The 15,388-nt window shown below is 45.1% G+C and overlaps 1 protein-coding gene across 3 annotated transcripts in view; it reads right to left on the minus strand.

Moving 5' to 3' along the window:
* EFL1 (elongation factor like GTPase 1) overlaps positions 1-15,376 on the minus strand; it is a 117,659-nt gene extending 102,283 nt beyond the window's left edge. For all 3 annotated transcript variants that reach the window (XM_073882180.1, XM_025893043.2, XM_025893044.2), the window contains exons 1-4: positions 15,251-15,376; positions 14,381-14,490; positions 12,331-12,398; positions 7,034-7,118 (exon numbers count right to left, since the gene is read on the minus strand). In XM_073882180.1, the coding sequence (XP_073738281.1) occupies positions 7,034-7,118; positions 12,331-12,398; positions 14,381-14,471 (244 nt within the window). In that variant the 5' untranslated portion in view covers positions 14,472-14,490; positions 15,251-15,376. The remainder of the gene's footprint in view (positions 1-7,033; positions 7,119-12,330; positions 12,399-14,380; positions 14,491-15,250) is intronic.
* Between the last annotated feature and the right edge of the window lie 12 nt (positions 15,377-15,388).

Raw genomic sequence — 15,388 nt, forward strand, 5'->3', positions numbered from 1 at the left:
GCTGATCACGTTAGATATTATGACTCCTGTTAAAGGAAATTTTCACTTCTAGGCATGCTAAATGACTTTTCTGATTTGCCACACGGTCCTAAAGGCGCATATGGACTGACTCCTGCTAGCGCATTAAGCCATACTTCCCAGGCATTCCAAAACACACCTCTTCATTTCAGGGACTGCTCTAATCGGCAGAGCGCCAATCCATTTTATTTTTTTTCCCCATGTTCCAGGAGCCTGGGGAAAAGAAAAAGCTGGAAGTCTTGAAGTTAATCATGGCAGGTATCTTGCAGACAGTTTCTGCTCACGGGGAGTTATGGGAAAATCGTCCCTCCCATGCCCGTGAGTCCTCCAGGCTTAGGGTGCCACGGGTAATTGCCTCACGGAAGGTGCACATCTGTCACCAGTGCCTGCCAAGGTCTCCTCTGTGAAGAGGAAAACTTCACAAGGTCATGTTCAATTTCCGAAACACGGAAGACGTTCGCTAGCGCACACACACGAAGCTGATGGGAGACAGCGTGCCTTCAAACAAAGGGAGATGTCCATCCACTCGTGGACGAAGATCCGCACCTCATGTGAGCGCCTCTTCTGTTTTGGCATGTTAGGAGAACACTGTATCTCACGACAATGGTATCAGGAACACGGACAAAACCCAAGCCACGTGAGAACACGTTCCCTGGCACATGACTTACAGAACATGCAACACTTATGGACAAAAGTTAGGCCCCAACTAAATGGTAACCACAGGCGTTGCCACAGGAAGTTTCCACGGGAAATACCACTATCATCCCTTTCTATTTTAAAGTACTATGTAAGATTATAGTAAATCAACTGATACGGTTCATTATTTCGGGGAACTGAAGTAATGATACATTTTATCTGCTATTTGCCAACACAGGTAACGGGTCTCTGCAGGGGAACCGAGTGGGTCTTCGTGAGAAGGCTGTTACAGGAGGAGGCTGTGGGTGGTTGATCCTGACGGTAGGAGTGTCAGGAGTGAGGTGGTTCAGGGAGGAGTGAAACAATGGCCTACAACCAACCATGAATGGCAAACAAATGAAGTTTTCTTGCTGCGTGGCCCCGTCCCGAAGTCCTCTCCAGGCCCTCGCCCCGACGTGAAACAAAGGAGACCACACGTGGGCCACCTCTGACTACGGCCGACCTCACCGGCTTGTGGTTTTTCTCGGCGTGCCCATCCATGCCAGCCACTTGGTACTGGGGCCACACCCTGAACTCTGACACCGCTAGGAACCTCGCCACCTTTGAAATCCTGCTGCGTGGGTAGGAAATCTAGCAATTACATGACCACACTGTCTTGACCTTTCTACTTACTGGCATTTTTGCCTGTAAGGATAAAATAAGAACCAGAATAAAGAAGCCTTGTGTAAAAAAAAAAAAAAAAAGGGTTGATGTTCATTTCTTGGAACCTATGTCTTCCAAACCTTGGCAACCTGCTTAGAATCTGTTTACTTCAACCCTGAGGGAAAGTCAGAGACTGAGGGCTATCTTTCGTTCAATTTCATACGGGCTGTACGTGTCACTACCGTGAGGCACAGGTGCCACTGTCAGAGCCGCTGCAAGAGTGAACGCAGCATGCCCCGACCAAGACGGGGCAGGGGGACGTGGAGCTGGAAGGATGAATGAGCATCTGTTTTCACAATGAGACAGACTGGAGTGAGCACCCTTAAAAGCTAATGGTCAAGTTGTCAGTGAAGATACAGGAGAGAAGAAACTCAGCAGGAGCCAAGTCCCGAGCACACGTCTGTCAGTAGCCCTGAGGACCTGCCAAGACCCCAGCCCAGGAAAAGGAAGAAGTGTAGCGCTAGCTCTGTCCATGGTTACAGTTCTGCTCGGAGAAATGACAGAAGGCAAAGAAACTGAGGCCCTCGGAGGGACTGGCAGTGACATGACCGATCCGGGCGGTCAGAGGCGGGCAGTGAATGCAGGATGCGGACGGGGCTCAAGGAGCGGGAGAACTTGATGAAGTCCAAGAATGGGTACTTCACCCCACAGGTGAGAGAGTAGGAGGATCGAAGACTCTGGGGAAGGGAGTAGTCCAACCTGAGATGTCAAAGATGGGCAGTTCCAGACGATGCTAACAACCAGAAAGGAGCCGTGACAGAGAGCGGGTGAAGAAGTGGAGATCTACCCACTGCCACTGTTGAGAGGCCACGTCGGTGGAGGGTTCGTTGTCAGGAATGGTAAAACCTACCTTGGCAGATTTGGGTAAGAAGGAAAATTACGAGTCAGGCGCTAACGTCGCTAATGGGTTTGCACCATCCTCGGGAGCTGATGACGACAAGAAAGAGGCGAACAGGCCGTATGAATCTCAAAAGAAAGGGGGGTTTTAAAACAGGGCTGGAAGAATGAAGCTTTGAACTAGAAGCAGGGGATGAAGAGAATGGCAACCCCATGTCTTAACCCAGAGACGGATGGAGCAAGGCAGAATGAGTCCAAGGAGAGCAGTGTCCTGGGAAAACAGCCAGGCCAGCAGCGGAGGAGAGAACACCAACAAAAAGACGTTGAGGATGGAGAGATGCTTGTTTACCTTGGAACCTTTGCAGAGTACATTTTGGGAAGGAAGGGAATAGCAGGAGGTTGAGGGAGGGTCTTAACATCACAGAGAAACATGGGGAAGAGACGGCTAGGGAGGCTCCCATCTTGGGTGGTGACCAAGAACAGCCCGGATGTGGGCAATGCTGGCTGCAAGATGTCTCTAAGCAGCCCCAGCAATCCCTCGTGGACAGGAGAGAGGCACGCTTCAGGAGCCATCAGCCATGGTCTGGACTGACCGACCTCCAGGAGACTCCTGGTCCAAGTGAACAAGCTGGAAACGGAATCATCTGGTTCCCAGGACCACTGCCACATGCTAACCCCTCTCTCTGTGGGAAAGTTTCTGAAACTCCCTGAACTCCACTCTGTATGTGTGTAAAAGGAGAGTAGTATCCATCTCCCAGGGTTGCTGTGAGGAATACCCATGAAATCATGTATATGAGGCACTCGGCTTAGAACCAAACCATCATGCACCCATTTTCTTACACCCAGCATCAACAGAATGCTTCACAGAGAAAAGCGTTAAGAGAAAGACGTCTGACCTTTAGCCAAAGAAGGGACAGACGATGGAACCACCACCGCCCCCCCCGACTCCTAGCCTCAGTCCCATAAATAGGACAATAATTGGGACCGTGGGTTACTGTTCACATTTCCAGAGGGAAAAGGAAGCTACCGCATCTCAGTAAGAAAGGCTTTCCAGCCCATGCTGGCCTGGTGTGAATGTGGGTGGCACGACTCGGTCTCCCACTGACCCGTCTCTGCACATTAAGACCAGAGAGCCTGCAGAGAGCCTGTCCTTGGCCTCCAAGCTCCCCTCGGTTGCCTCGTGGATGAACGCTGAGTGTCTCACTGAACCAGGCTGTTAGCTGGCCTGTGAGCCCCACATTACAAACCGGAAGCCTCTAAGTTAAAGCCTGCTGCAATTCTTCCATGGGGGGGGGTTTCACAAATTTGTAAAGAAGTTGCCAACAGCTTAAAAATTGGAGGATTTTACCAAAAGCCCGAAGCCAGCTTTTCTTGAAAAAGCAGATTCCCACATAACATCAGTCAGCTGGAGCAGAATGGCATCTGCCCCGACCTGGGGGTTTTGGGGTGTATTTCAGGGGTGGATACAATTAATTCACTGTCTAGCCTGCCTTGCTCAGGTAGAGGTATTGATACCAACACCACGTCAAAAACTAATAATATACGACTTAATGGTCACATGTGACTGGTGCTGTAAGAAGTAGTTAATGATCTGGGGAAAAATTAAGTTAGACACTTACCTCACAGCTTGTGTGCATGCGCACGCACACACATAAAATTATGGCTGGATTAGATGTAAAAACTGAAAACACAATGTGGTAAAACTAGGGGTGGTTTTTATTTCATTCTTGTGTTTTACTGCATATTCTATAATATGTTGAATTTTCTATAATACATACAAATTTGTAAATGAATTTAGAATTTTTAAAAAGATGAATTAGAATGAACATTTCAGAAGTTCTGCAATAGTAATATTTATTCACAGGTATAAAGAATGGCTACACAGTAGAAATGGCAGCAATATGCCCTGAGACTATTCGAAGAATACTCCATGAATTTCAAATTATTTGACCCATTTAAAGACATTTCTCTCATCTTTATCTGAATTCTGGGCTAAAGGATTCAAAGGAATTACATACCCTTAGGATTTTTTTATAGAACGTACAATGTATAGTATTTCCTAACTCTTGAAATGACTAGATAAATGGATGGTATCCCTGCGGGAAGGACAAAGAGAGGTAAGAAATAGGGAAATAACAAGGTTTAACAACATGGTCCCAACATTTGTAGCGAATTTTGGTCACAATTGTAAAGATGAGAGGCTCCATTTTCTCAAGGAAGAACCGGGTCCCTGGAAAACGTGAAGTATCACCTTCTACAATATAACTGGGTTTTCCACACCATTTCAATAACATACCTGGGTTTTGTAAGCATGTTTACTTTAAACTAGGAAAATGCCCTCTCTTTTAATCCAAATAAGGATTTGAAAAAAATTTTTGGAAGCCAGTTAAATCAAGAGTCAGAACCAGAGCGGACTGAATTAACACTGAGTGCAAAGATTCTTACCACAGAGGTTATTTGGAAGGGGGCAGGAAGGAGGGGAAGACGCAGGGAAATAAAAATCACCTGTGGAGTTTCTTCAACCAACAGGTCTCCCTCCTCCGGGAGGAGGCCCCCTTCCGACTGCCCCACCTTCACAGCAGGAATACCCTCTCGCAGAGAATCCGTACTGAGATACAGACGAGAACGCTGCCTTGTCTTGGAGGCGCTCGGACAGCGTGTGCCTCACTCAACACCTCCGACTTCTATCCCCGTTTTGTACGTAGGGAAAAGAAGACTCTGCACCAATCGTCAGGTGTAGCAACTGCCTACGCCCAAGCCCCCTCTAGGCAGTCATGCTCACAGAGAGACACATTTGATCCTCTAAGACTCCACTCCAATCACCACTCAACACGCTAGGAGGCGACCGTCCAACCCAAGGGTGGCCAATCCATAGGTGCAACCTCTGCCAGGGCCCAGCATAAAAAGATAAGCTAGGACACATCTTGCTCCTGAGAATGTGTGATCAGAAACACAAGACAAAGCAGCAGTAAGCAATGGAAATAGGATGAAAAAACAGAGAAGTTGAGATGAGAGGTCAGGGCAAAGTGAGTTTGTGAAGATGGGGACACTAAGAGTAGGCAAAAGCTACGAAAGAGAGACAAGGCTTACAGGGTAACAGAGACAAAGACAGAGGATGAGACCCAGGGATGATAAGAGTGGAGTTCCAGAGAGAAGACCCGTTAACTTGTACTAATGGTCTCTAGGGCCACCTTGGATCCAGAATCAACACCCGGCTTCAATTTCTATGAGATGTCACTCGATGTTCCTGTTTTTTTGGTTTTCATGAATACTGTCTCCAATATCGTGATACTCATAATCTTTCAATAAGCCATCCCACCTCAGCACAAGCCAGCTAAAGCCTTGGTTCTGTGCAGTCAAGAAAGCATATCTAAAACAACCTGAGAGCGAGATGCCCAAGGTCAGGGGTCAACAAAGCAGAGGTTAGACCATTCAATCCCCAGGGTCCTAAGGCCATTCTAGTACAACACCACGCCAGGGAGACAAGTGAATTGGAATGGGTGGTATGTGATATAAAGTAAACCTTAATAAAATGTTTAAAAAGGGGTTGGCAGAACTGGAGACCAAATCCAGAGGCAACAACTAAAACAGACATCTAGAGGAATCGTCAAATAAAAACAGACTAAAGAGTGTGGAGAGGAAGGTACAAATCCCTTGAAGTCTATAAAAAATAAGGGGAGATAGTAAATAAACTGACCCATGCCACACAACGAGGACATACCCTTTAAAATGAGAGGTAGTTTTAAAAAGATAAGGCATTACTTTAAATATTAAACATTAGGAATTCATTGAGAATACCTAAGAGCTTCAAAACTGGTTTAGTACAAAAATATTTTGCAGACTGACGTTAAAGGGACTAGAGCTGCGCCTCAGGCAGAAGGCCCCCTGGTGCCAGGGCCGGACACAGGGCACTGGGAAAGATGAGCCACAGATCAGTCGCGTAGGGAAATGAAACACATCTTTATTATTTTCTTCTAATTATAAAAAGGCACATTTTGTGTAAAGTTTCCAAAGAGTACAAAAATAAATATTTTAGAAAGCGTAAGTTTCATATAACTCAGCCCCTGGAGATAACGGATGTTAAGGTTTTAGTGTGCATCCTTCCAGACATCTCTGTCTACACACATAGTATTTTATTACCAAAACACACTCTTACCGTACAAGCATTTACTCTGCGACCTGCTTTTTGTCTCAACATATTTTTCCTATATTATCACATATAGATCCAACAGGTGTTTGAAGAGCCGTATGCTTATCACGGGAAGGAAGTATCAGTGTACTTGACCATTTTCCAAAGACAGACATAAAGGTTGTTGGCATTTTTTTAACTAATACAAACTTTCTGGTGAACATCACTGAATATTTATCTCACATACTTGTAAGACTATTTCTGTCACGTAAATTCCTGTAAGTATTACCGTGGAATGACATCCTGACTTGGGGAAAGCAAGCTGTAATGATTATGGCAACCCAATTAAGAAAGATTCTAAATCCAACACTGAGGCCATAGGACAGATTAAGGATCCAGCCAGGAGATGGAACACTAAGGCTGAGCCAGCAAAGTCCTGAGACTCTTGACCGTCCTTGTGAAGAAATCCATACAATCGCCTGGGTGGATGGGGGGCAGGTGTGAACTGCCCGTTCTTCTGCCCTCAAGCCAGTCAGAGGTCCCCATCTGCATCCAAGTCTGGACAGCCTGTCTCTGACAACAGATCATCTGGAGGCCAGAATGAAATGTGTGGAATGTAAAGCAAAGAAACTGAGGCATACAATTAATTCAGAAAGAGAAAGAAGGACACCGAAGATACAAAACTATTTTTTCTTTAAAACACAGATTTACCTTTCGCATAATGTAGTGAAATGGCACTGGATTTCATAGTGATCCCTCGAACCTGTTCATCTTCTCTGCTGTCCATGTACCTTAACTGTAAAAATGCAACAAAAGCATCCTTACTTCCCAATGAATTAAAAAGTCAACATTAAAATGGACCGAGTTGGACTTTTGCTTTAAACACACAATTTTTAAACTAAAAGCCCTCTGTATTTGTTACAAGTGGGGAAGGATTGGAGAACTTTCTGAATGTATTCCAATACCACACACCCTCCCCAGAGTGCTGCTCATTCACATGTGGGCCGTGAATGACTGGGTACGCCGTGAACAAGTCACAGGAAGTAGCATGCGGAGGAATCCCTTCTGCACATCCAGAACAGAGCCTGTCTTTCCCTACTCCTAGGCTATTCGACAAAGTCCCAGCAAAGATTGAAACAGAAGGTGTCTAGAAGCATGAGGAGCCTTCACTCCTTTCCCCAAATCATCAGATTTTAAACACGTTTTTTTAAAAAAAAGAACGGTATGGTGGAAGGTATTTCTAATGTGACCAGTTAGCTGATGGCTTTTATCAGTGTTAATATCACAAACAATGGCCCACACCTCGTTCTCTGGGCTCCGCAGCGCATCGGCACCGACTGAGCCACCATTCCCCTGCACCCCCTCGGCCCTGCACGCCTCACTAACTTCCTTCCTTCCTCTCCAGGACCGCCGTCGCTTGCCCTGCCTTACTTCTCTCCACTGTGTCTCCTTTGAAAAATTCTTCACCTTTACATTGACTCACTTCTTTCATTCAAATGTTGCGGGAATAACTTACTGACCTGGGACTGCCACATTCACTCATCCCACATCAACTTAATCTGCCGACAGCCTTCCATTCCCGCAGCTCTGGCAAAACCAAACTCCTAAAAGCTACAGTGACCTCTGGCCAAACACAATCATCCTAACCTTCCATCTTCCTGATTTCAGTGTGGCATCAGACAGACATAGCTTCTGACCCTTGCGTGCGGGTGTGGACACACGCACATGTGAGATTCTTCTAGGAGTCTGCAATCTCCTAGCTCCCTTCCTAGCTCTCCTGAGATGGTACTGCTGGTTCCCCTTCACCTCTCTGACCTCTGAGGCCTTCCTCCAAAGTCTTCGTCCCTGGTCATTCTTCTACATGTGTTTTTAAGCACTGAGTTGATACAAAACATATATACAGCAAAAAGAATAATACAGTGAACACCTGTGTGGGTGCCATCCTATTTAAGAAAGAAAAAGATTTATGTTACTTTTGACGTCCCCCTGTGCCCCTGGCTCAGAGGTAACTACTACCCTAAATTTTACCTTGTTCATTCACTTGCTTTCGTTATAAGTTTTAAAAATGAGTGTACCACCAAGCAATATGTCATTTAGAGTTGCAGGTTTTAGGCTCTATATGAATGAAATCATACTCTACATACATACATACACACACACACACACACACACACACATACATATATGGTACCGTCACTTTGTCTCTGATCAATATCATATTCCTGAGATTTGTCCAATAGGATATTGATGGGCAGACATAGTCATCATTCACTCATTTCCATTACTGTAGGATTCCACTACACAAAGCCACCACACCTTATTCATCCATGCTGTTTGTGATGGGAAAGGTGGATGGATTCTAGTTTTTTAAACTATCACTGAGCTGTCATTAACAGATGAATGTCTGTCTCTTGGTAGACTACCTAGAAGTGGAATTTCTGAGATATTAAATGCACACATCTTCAATGTTACTAGCTATTTCCACATTGTTTTCCGAAGAGACTGAACTGTCCCACACTTTAAAGAGTGAATTAGAGCCTCTCCTGCCAGACCTCAGCAACACCTGAAATGGTCAGGCTATTTTTCAAATCAGATGGATGATAATATTTTTCTAACTTACATCGCTCCAATTATCAGTGGGGTTGAGTAACCTTCTATGAGTTTACCCTGAGTTTCCTGTTCAAGATGTTTGTCCATCTTTTTTTTTTTTTAAAGATTTATTTATTTATTTGAGAGAGAGAGAATGAGAGAGAGAGAGAGTACATGAGAGGGGGGAGGGTCAGAGGGAGAAGCAGGCTCCCTTACTGAGCAGGGAGCCCGATGTGGGACTCGATCCCGGGACTCCGGGATCATGACCTGAGCCGAAGGCAGTCGCTTAACCAACTGAGCCACCCAGGAGCCCTGTTTGTCCATCTTTTTAATGGTTGTGTTATAGATTTATTCTGTTTTGGATAAGAGTTATTTATAATCGCTGAATATTAGCCCTTAGTCAATTATGTGTCATTATTTCCCCCAGTTACCAGGCTTGTCTTTTCACTTTCTTTATGGTGTCTCCTGAAAAATAGATGTTCTTAGTTTTAATGTAGTTGAGTTGATCAAACTTACATAATGGTATGTACTTCTTTGTCTTATATAAGAAATCTTCTCTTAAGGTCATAAAAGTATTGTCCTGTATTATTTTCTACAAATTTTATAATTTTGCCTCTCACATATAAGTATTTTAATTACGTGCTACTGGTTTTTGTGTGCAGTGTTAGGTAGAGGTCCAACTTTATTTATTTTCCATATAGATAACCAACTGTCCAAGGACAACGCATAGAGAGGCTCATCTTTTCCCTACAGATCAGAAATGCCAGCTCTGTGATAAATCAGGATCCCTGTTTCTAGGCCTGCTATTCTGGGCCATGTCGATTTTATCCCTCAGCCAACTGCAAACCACAAGCTATCGTAGATTCATAGTAAGTCCTGCCATCCGGTAAGACACATTGCACACCCTACTCTTCTTCAGACATGTCTTTACAGACAAGTCATTACTGGCCCTTTGTTCTGCATGATTTTAGAATCAGCATATCAAATTCAAATTTTAAAAAACTTGAAATTTTTTACAAGAACTGCTTACGGGTCAACATGAAAGAAAACTGTCATTTTAAAAATACTGAGTCCAGCAATCTGTGAGCATGTACTTACGTTTTCCCCAATATCTCAAAGGGACATGTTTTGTGCTATATAAGTGCTATATTATATGTTCTGCTTATTGCTCATGTATACTCTTTTCAATGACTTTTGTATCCTGAAGGCTGCTAAATTCTTATTAATATCCTAGCAATTTATCTGTATACTCTTCTGCGTTTTCTACAAAGTCATACCACCCTTTCTAAAACTCCTATTTTTCTTTTTCGCTTTGTGGTTGCCGCAGAACCTCCAGGGCAGTGACAGCAGAAGCGGGAACACAATGAGCAGAAGGGGGAAGGAGGTGCCCTTGCCTTATTCCTGAATATAAATGCAAAAATGTCAACACTGCATCATTACGGGTGCAGGATTTTTTGTAAATACTCCATATCACAGTGCAGAAATTCCCTTCTATGCCTACTTCGCTAAGAGGTATCATCAAAAAGGAGGCTGAATTCTGTTTTCTGCATCTACTGAAATGATCATGACATTCCTACCTTTAATCTGTTAACATGATGAAATGACATATTAAACCAATCTTAAATTCTTTGTGATAAACTCTATTTAGCTATGAAAAACTAGCTCTTTATACAATTCCAGATTCTGCTTCTTAATAATGGCTATAACTTTTGCATCTCCCATCACACGGCTGTTATGGCATTGTCCCGTCCTGCATTATTACTCTCGCCCACTTCGGGAATCAAGGTGGGGGGCTGGAGAGTACTCCCTGCTTCCTCCCCGCTGTGTTCTGGAATGGATGAGCAGAACTGAGAACATTTGTTCCCTGAATGTGTGCTAGAATAAGAGAGTTAAACCATCTGGACCTTGTGGAAAGATTTTTGCCAACAAATTCCATTTCTGGAATGACTATTTTCTCTCTCTTCCTGACCCCACCGTGGTGGGTCCCAGCTCTCCATCTCTAAGCCTGTTGCTGGGCTGCTGCCCATCTTGTCCCACCCCCACCTTTCCCATCCCTGCAGCACTTTCTCCCCTAGCAGGCTGCACTTCTCCTCCTTGCCTTTCTTCTTGATCAATTTTGCTAGATATTTATCACTCATGTTAAAAGATGACCAGAAATTGTCTGTATTGCTGATATTTTTTAACAGAATTATCTTTCTAGAGAAATTTTAAGTTCAAAGAACAACTGATCGGAGAGTACAGAGGCTCTCAAACACCACCCCCAACACACTCACAAGCAGTTTCCCTGTTATTCACACCTTGTGTTAGTGCGAGTGCAGTACACTTTACACTTAATGAACCCCTATCAATGCATCTTTATGAACTGAAGTCCCTAGTTCACGTTAGGGCTCACTCTTTACATGTGTAATGACCTGTGTCCACCTTTACCGTATCATAGGTATTGGTTATAACAATCTTTTCTAAGAACTGACTTCAGCTTCATTGATCTTTTTTATAAAATATTTGTTTTCTACTTCGCTAACGTGTGCTTCATTATTTCCATCTACTTACTTTAGGGCTATTGCACTTTTCAAACTCAGGTAGAGAAAACACAAGCGGTTCCTTATTTCACTCAGTCTGGTTTCCTCGGTCCCTCTGCGTGGCACCTCAGGCCAGTCCTCACGCCACCTGCCTCCAATGTGCGAGTCTGAAACCAGTCTCCTATAGCTACTTTCCTATTCATTTCTGCTTCTCTACCTCCTCTCCTCTCCGTTCCCAGTCACCTGACAAATTCTGCTGATTGTGTCCTAAATTCATTAAGGGAAGGGACATCTCCATTTCTCTACTGCCAGTAACTTATTCCACATCCTTTCACTCAGAGCTGGAAACAAACATCTCTTTAACTGCATTTCCTAAAACACTGTTTTCCATCATGACACTCAAGACTTTGGAAGTCCTCCTTTGGTACTCAAGTTAGCCTTCAGGTTGGTCTATGATCCAGTACCCTCTCTCCACCAGCGCATTTTCCTCTCCCAGTAGTCTCTAGGCAAATGTTCCACTCAAATCAAGCATAACACACAACTTAACCTTGATCCCCATTATTCATCTTATGCCCCCACCTGACAGTTTCTCCACCTTCTCTTCAAACCACATAACTCATCCCCATGAAGAATCTCGTCCTCTGTGGAATGTTCCACAATTGTGCCAGGCTATCACTGGACTTGTCGCAAAAACTCATTTTTGCATTTGTAACATATTCATATAAAGCAATGTAAAAATAACTTTTTCTCAACATCTATTTTTTTTTTGCTAACTAGATAAGCAGCTTCTTAGACACATAAACTGCACTTTACACTCTTTTAGGATCACTAAGAACAGATGACATTGTAGACAGCTAATACTTACCGAAAGGCAACAAGTATTCATCAAATAGAACTTACCTTACCCGCCAGGCGGCTGGAGATGACCCCATTGCTAGACAGAAGACAGTCAGTCAGAGTAGTTTTTCCTGTTAAAATAACAATTTTAATTCAAATCTATTTTTTTTCTAAACAGGAAGGGAGATATACCGCACCTACAGAGTTAACTTCTGACTATGAGAACTGGTTTTGCAAAGATTTCCTATTTACCTATACAGAGTGAAGCAAGACCTAATGAGCATTTAGACTTCTGAACAGAATACCATCTGGAAGGACACAGACTCTACTGCTCAAAGTGCTGTAATTTCTATTTCCACCCCGAGGGATCTCATCACCCTCACCTGAAAAGTTGTCAAGTGACTTTTTCCCCCCCAGGATAGTTGTTTTTTGTTTTTTTTTTTTAAACAGAGGCATCATGTATACAGTCAAATGCAGACTCCTAGGTAATGAATAAACCAACATGCCAATGAAAAGACAGAACATCTGATAAACGATACATAGTTAGTAAAATCTGTTCTACAAGAATTTGACTTAGTTCATCATAATTATTAATCATCTGATATCTGAAATAGTGACCATGCTATTAACTTACACTCTTGATAGCTTAGAATGACAAAAGGAGAGCAAAGCACTCATTTTTGTCTCTGAATGGCATACTGGGTAAAACACCACCGAAAAACAGAACATAACCTTCTGCCGTATTTCCTCAAGTACAGCCCTGGCTGGTATTTGCCAGTTAAACTGTCTTAAGAAAAACTTAGCAAAGAAATTCAGGAGATTTACCCTTAGCTCCTACTGTGAGGGCATCAGCTACACTGTAGCTACTCCCAAAGTTACCTAGAATCCAAACATAAAGCTAGGGAGCTACTATGTAATAAAAAAGTCTTTGTAGACTCAAGTACACACTCAGAGTTTCACACAAGGTTTTATGGAGTCTACACAATTTGGAGTGGCAGATAAATTTGTTTAAAGAGTGCTGCTTTTATAGTTACTGCAGCTGGGCTGAAGTAGCAAAAGGAGGGTCTTTTCTTTAAGACAAGTAAGTCTAGAACACTCTGGGAACTTCAGCAAACCCATGGAATCTGTAATAGTACAAACCAGAAGGCAATCATGGGAGCACTGAAGAGCTGTAATAATGTGCTGTCCACTTGGCATGGACATCTTGTGTGTCCGCACAATCCTAGGGCGACACTTCCCTACGATCCAGTGGAGTAGAACTCATTATCACTACGGCAAGCATGTACCCCCTGGAGTGTTAAGTGCCCAGAAAGCGCTATCTTTCTGCACTCTGGCTGCATTCCTAGGACCAGACACCATGTGATTTAATTCACAAAGCAAAAGAATACTTTTGCCAAACCTCATGTCCTCAAAATGTGAGCAGTCATTATAAAAACTCAAGGGGGGCAGAGGGTCAGTGATGGATCTGTACATACCACTCCCTCTCAGCTGGCTTCACCGACACAGTGATCTACCACTTCTCCTTCTCCCAGTTCCCACACCACTGCCCTCAGCTACTACCTCCGTGGCAATAGCCACCTCACTAACCTCTTATCTGCCTTTCAATGCACATGAACACGTCCACCAGACTAATCTTTCTAACGTGCTGATTACAACAGCCCTGCTTTGTTTTGTTCTCCCAGTGGCTCCCTACTACCTCATAATAAATATTAATGATCATCTTCACAATAAAGCGTGTACTAGCCAAGGGCTTCTCATTATCACCCTGATCCACGCTCAGCGGGGAGTCTACCTGAGATTCCCTCTCTCCCTCTGCCCCTACCCTTGCTCTGCACTCGCTCGCTCGAGCTCTCTGTCTCTCAAATCAATCAATAAAATCTTAAAAAATAACAAAGTTAAAAACAATGATATACACTATATAGAAGAATGCTAATCACTAGGGAGCTGTGGTCATTTCAAATGCTTTATGGCGAGCGTCTCTAACATTAAATTTCTAAAGACATACTTGCTTCTTAGCAAGCATGTCTCAACTTCCACAGCTTGGCTTTGCTGACACATGTGGAGACACACCCCCTTAACTACTGAAAATAACCCATTTAGAAAGGCTTCTTACCATGGTCAACGTGAGCCAAAACGCAGATGTTCCTGATGTTAGCAGTGTTTTTCTGCAGGTGAATCATCTTATCCAAACTATTGAGCACCATGATCCCTTATTTCCTGTGACTAAAAATTAGGTACGTGTCACACATGGCACACGCGCTAAAGATCAGGGCCTAACATTTTTTCCCCCCCCGTAACGTGGGGAGCTGACAGGACGTGTCAGGTCCCTTAAGCTAAGAACCCAGGGAATGTCTGTTGAAGGGGACACACCCATCCGGGCCCAAGTCCCGTCTGAGCAGTGGAGCAGATACCACAGCACGCCTGTAACATGCAGCTCGCTCACCCTCCGGGACCCGACGGCCGCGAGGCATCCCGCAGCTCGCCGGGGCGGGAACACCGGTAACTGCCACCAGACAGGCCTTAACCGGGCAATTGTCTCCCGTGTAAGAAGGGTCGTCCGCAGGACGGAGGGAAGACGCTGACACCTCCCCCTTCCGCTCCTCGATCTTTCCCCACTGCCCTGACGCTGGCACTGTCGCTCGCGCTCACTCAAGACCAAACTCCCGGCTCCACCACCGCCCACCGCGCCAGAATAAAGTTCCGGCTCACATGCTCCCTAACCAAGCAGGTGCGCTACGGGGCTTTGGAAAGGAAGGAAAGCACCCACTGCACAGTCCCTTCCCCTCCCTGGGGCCCCGCATTCGCTGTCTCCAGGACACAGGCGGCGGTCCCCGGCCCCCGGGTGGACCCGACGGCTCCGGGCGGCGGCCGCTCCCAGCTCGAGCTCGCCCCGGCACCTCCGGCCCGCCGGCGACCCGAGTCCCCGCTGCCGCCCGGAGCCCTCCGAGGAGGACGCCAGCCGCCAGCGTGGACCCGCACTCACCGGCTGGGGCCGCTCCGCCCGTCCAGCTCAGTCCCACTCGGCCCCGGTCAGCCACTTGCCGGGCCACACCGCACGCGTCGCAGGCGCCCACTTCCCTGCGGTCCCGGACGCGCGCGCGCCGGGGGGCGGGGCTGGCGG

This window comes from Callorhinus ursinus, unplaced genomic scaffold (assembly GCF_003265705.2).
Source record: "Callorhinus ursinus isolate GAN/ISIS: 27379988/994484 unplaced genomic scaffold, GSC_fseal_2.0 scaffold45, whole genome shotgun sequence".
Taxonomy (NCBI): Eukaryota; Metazoa; Chordata; class Mammalia; order Carnivora; family Otariidae; genus Callorhinus; species Callorhinus ursinus.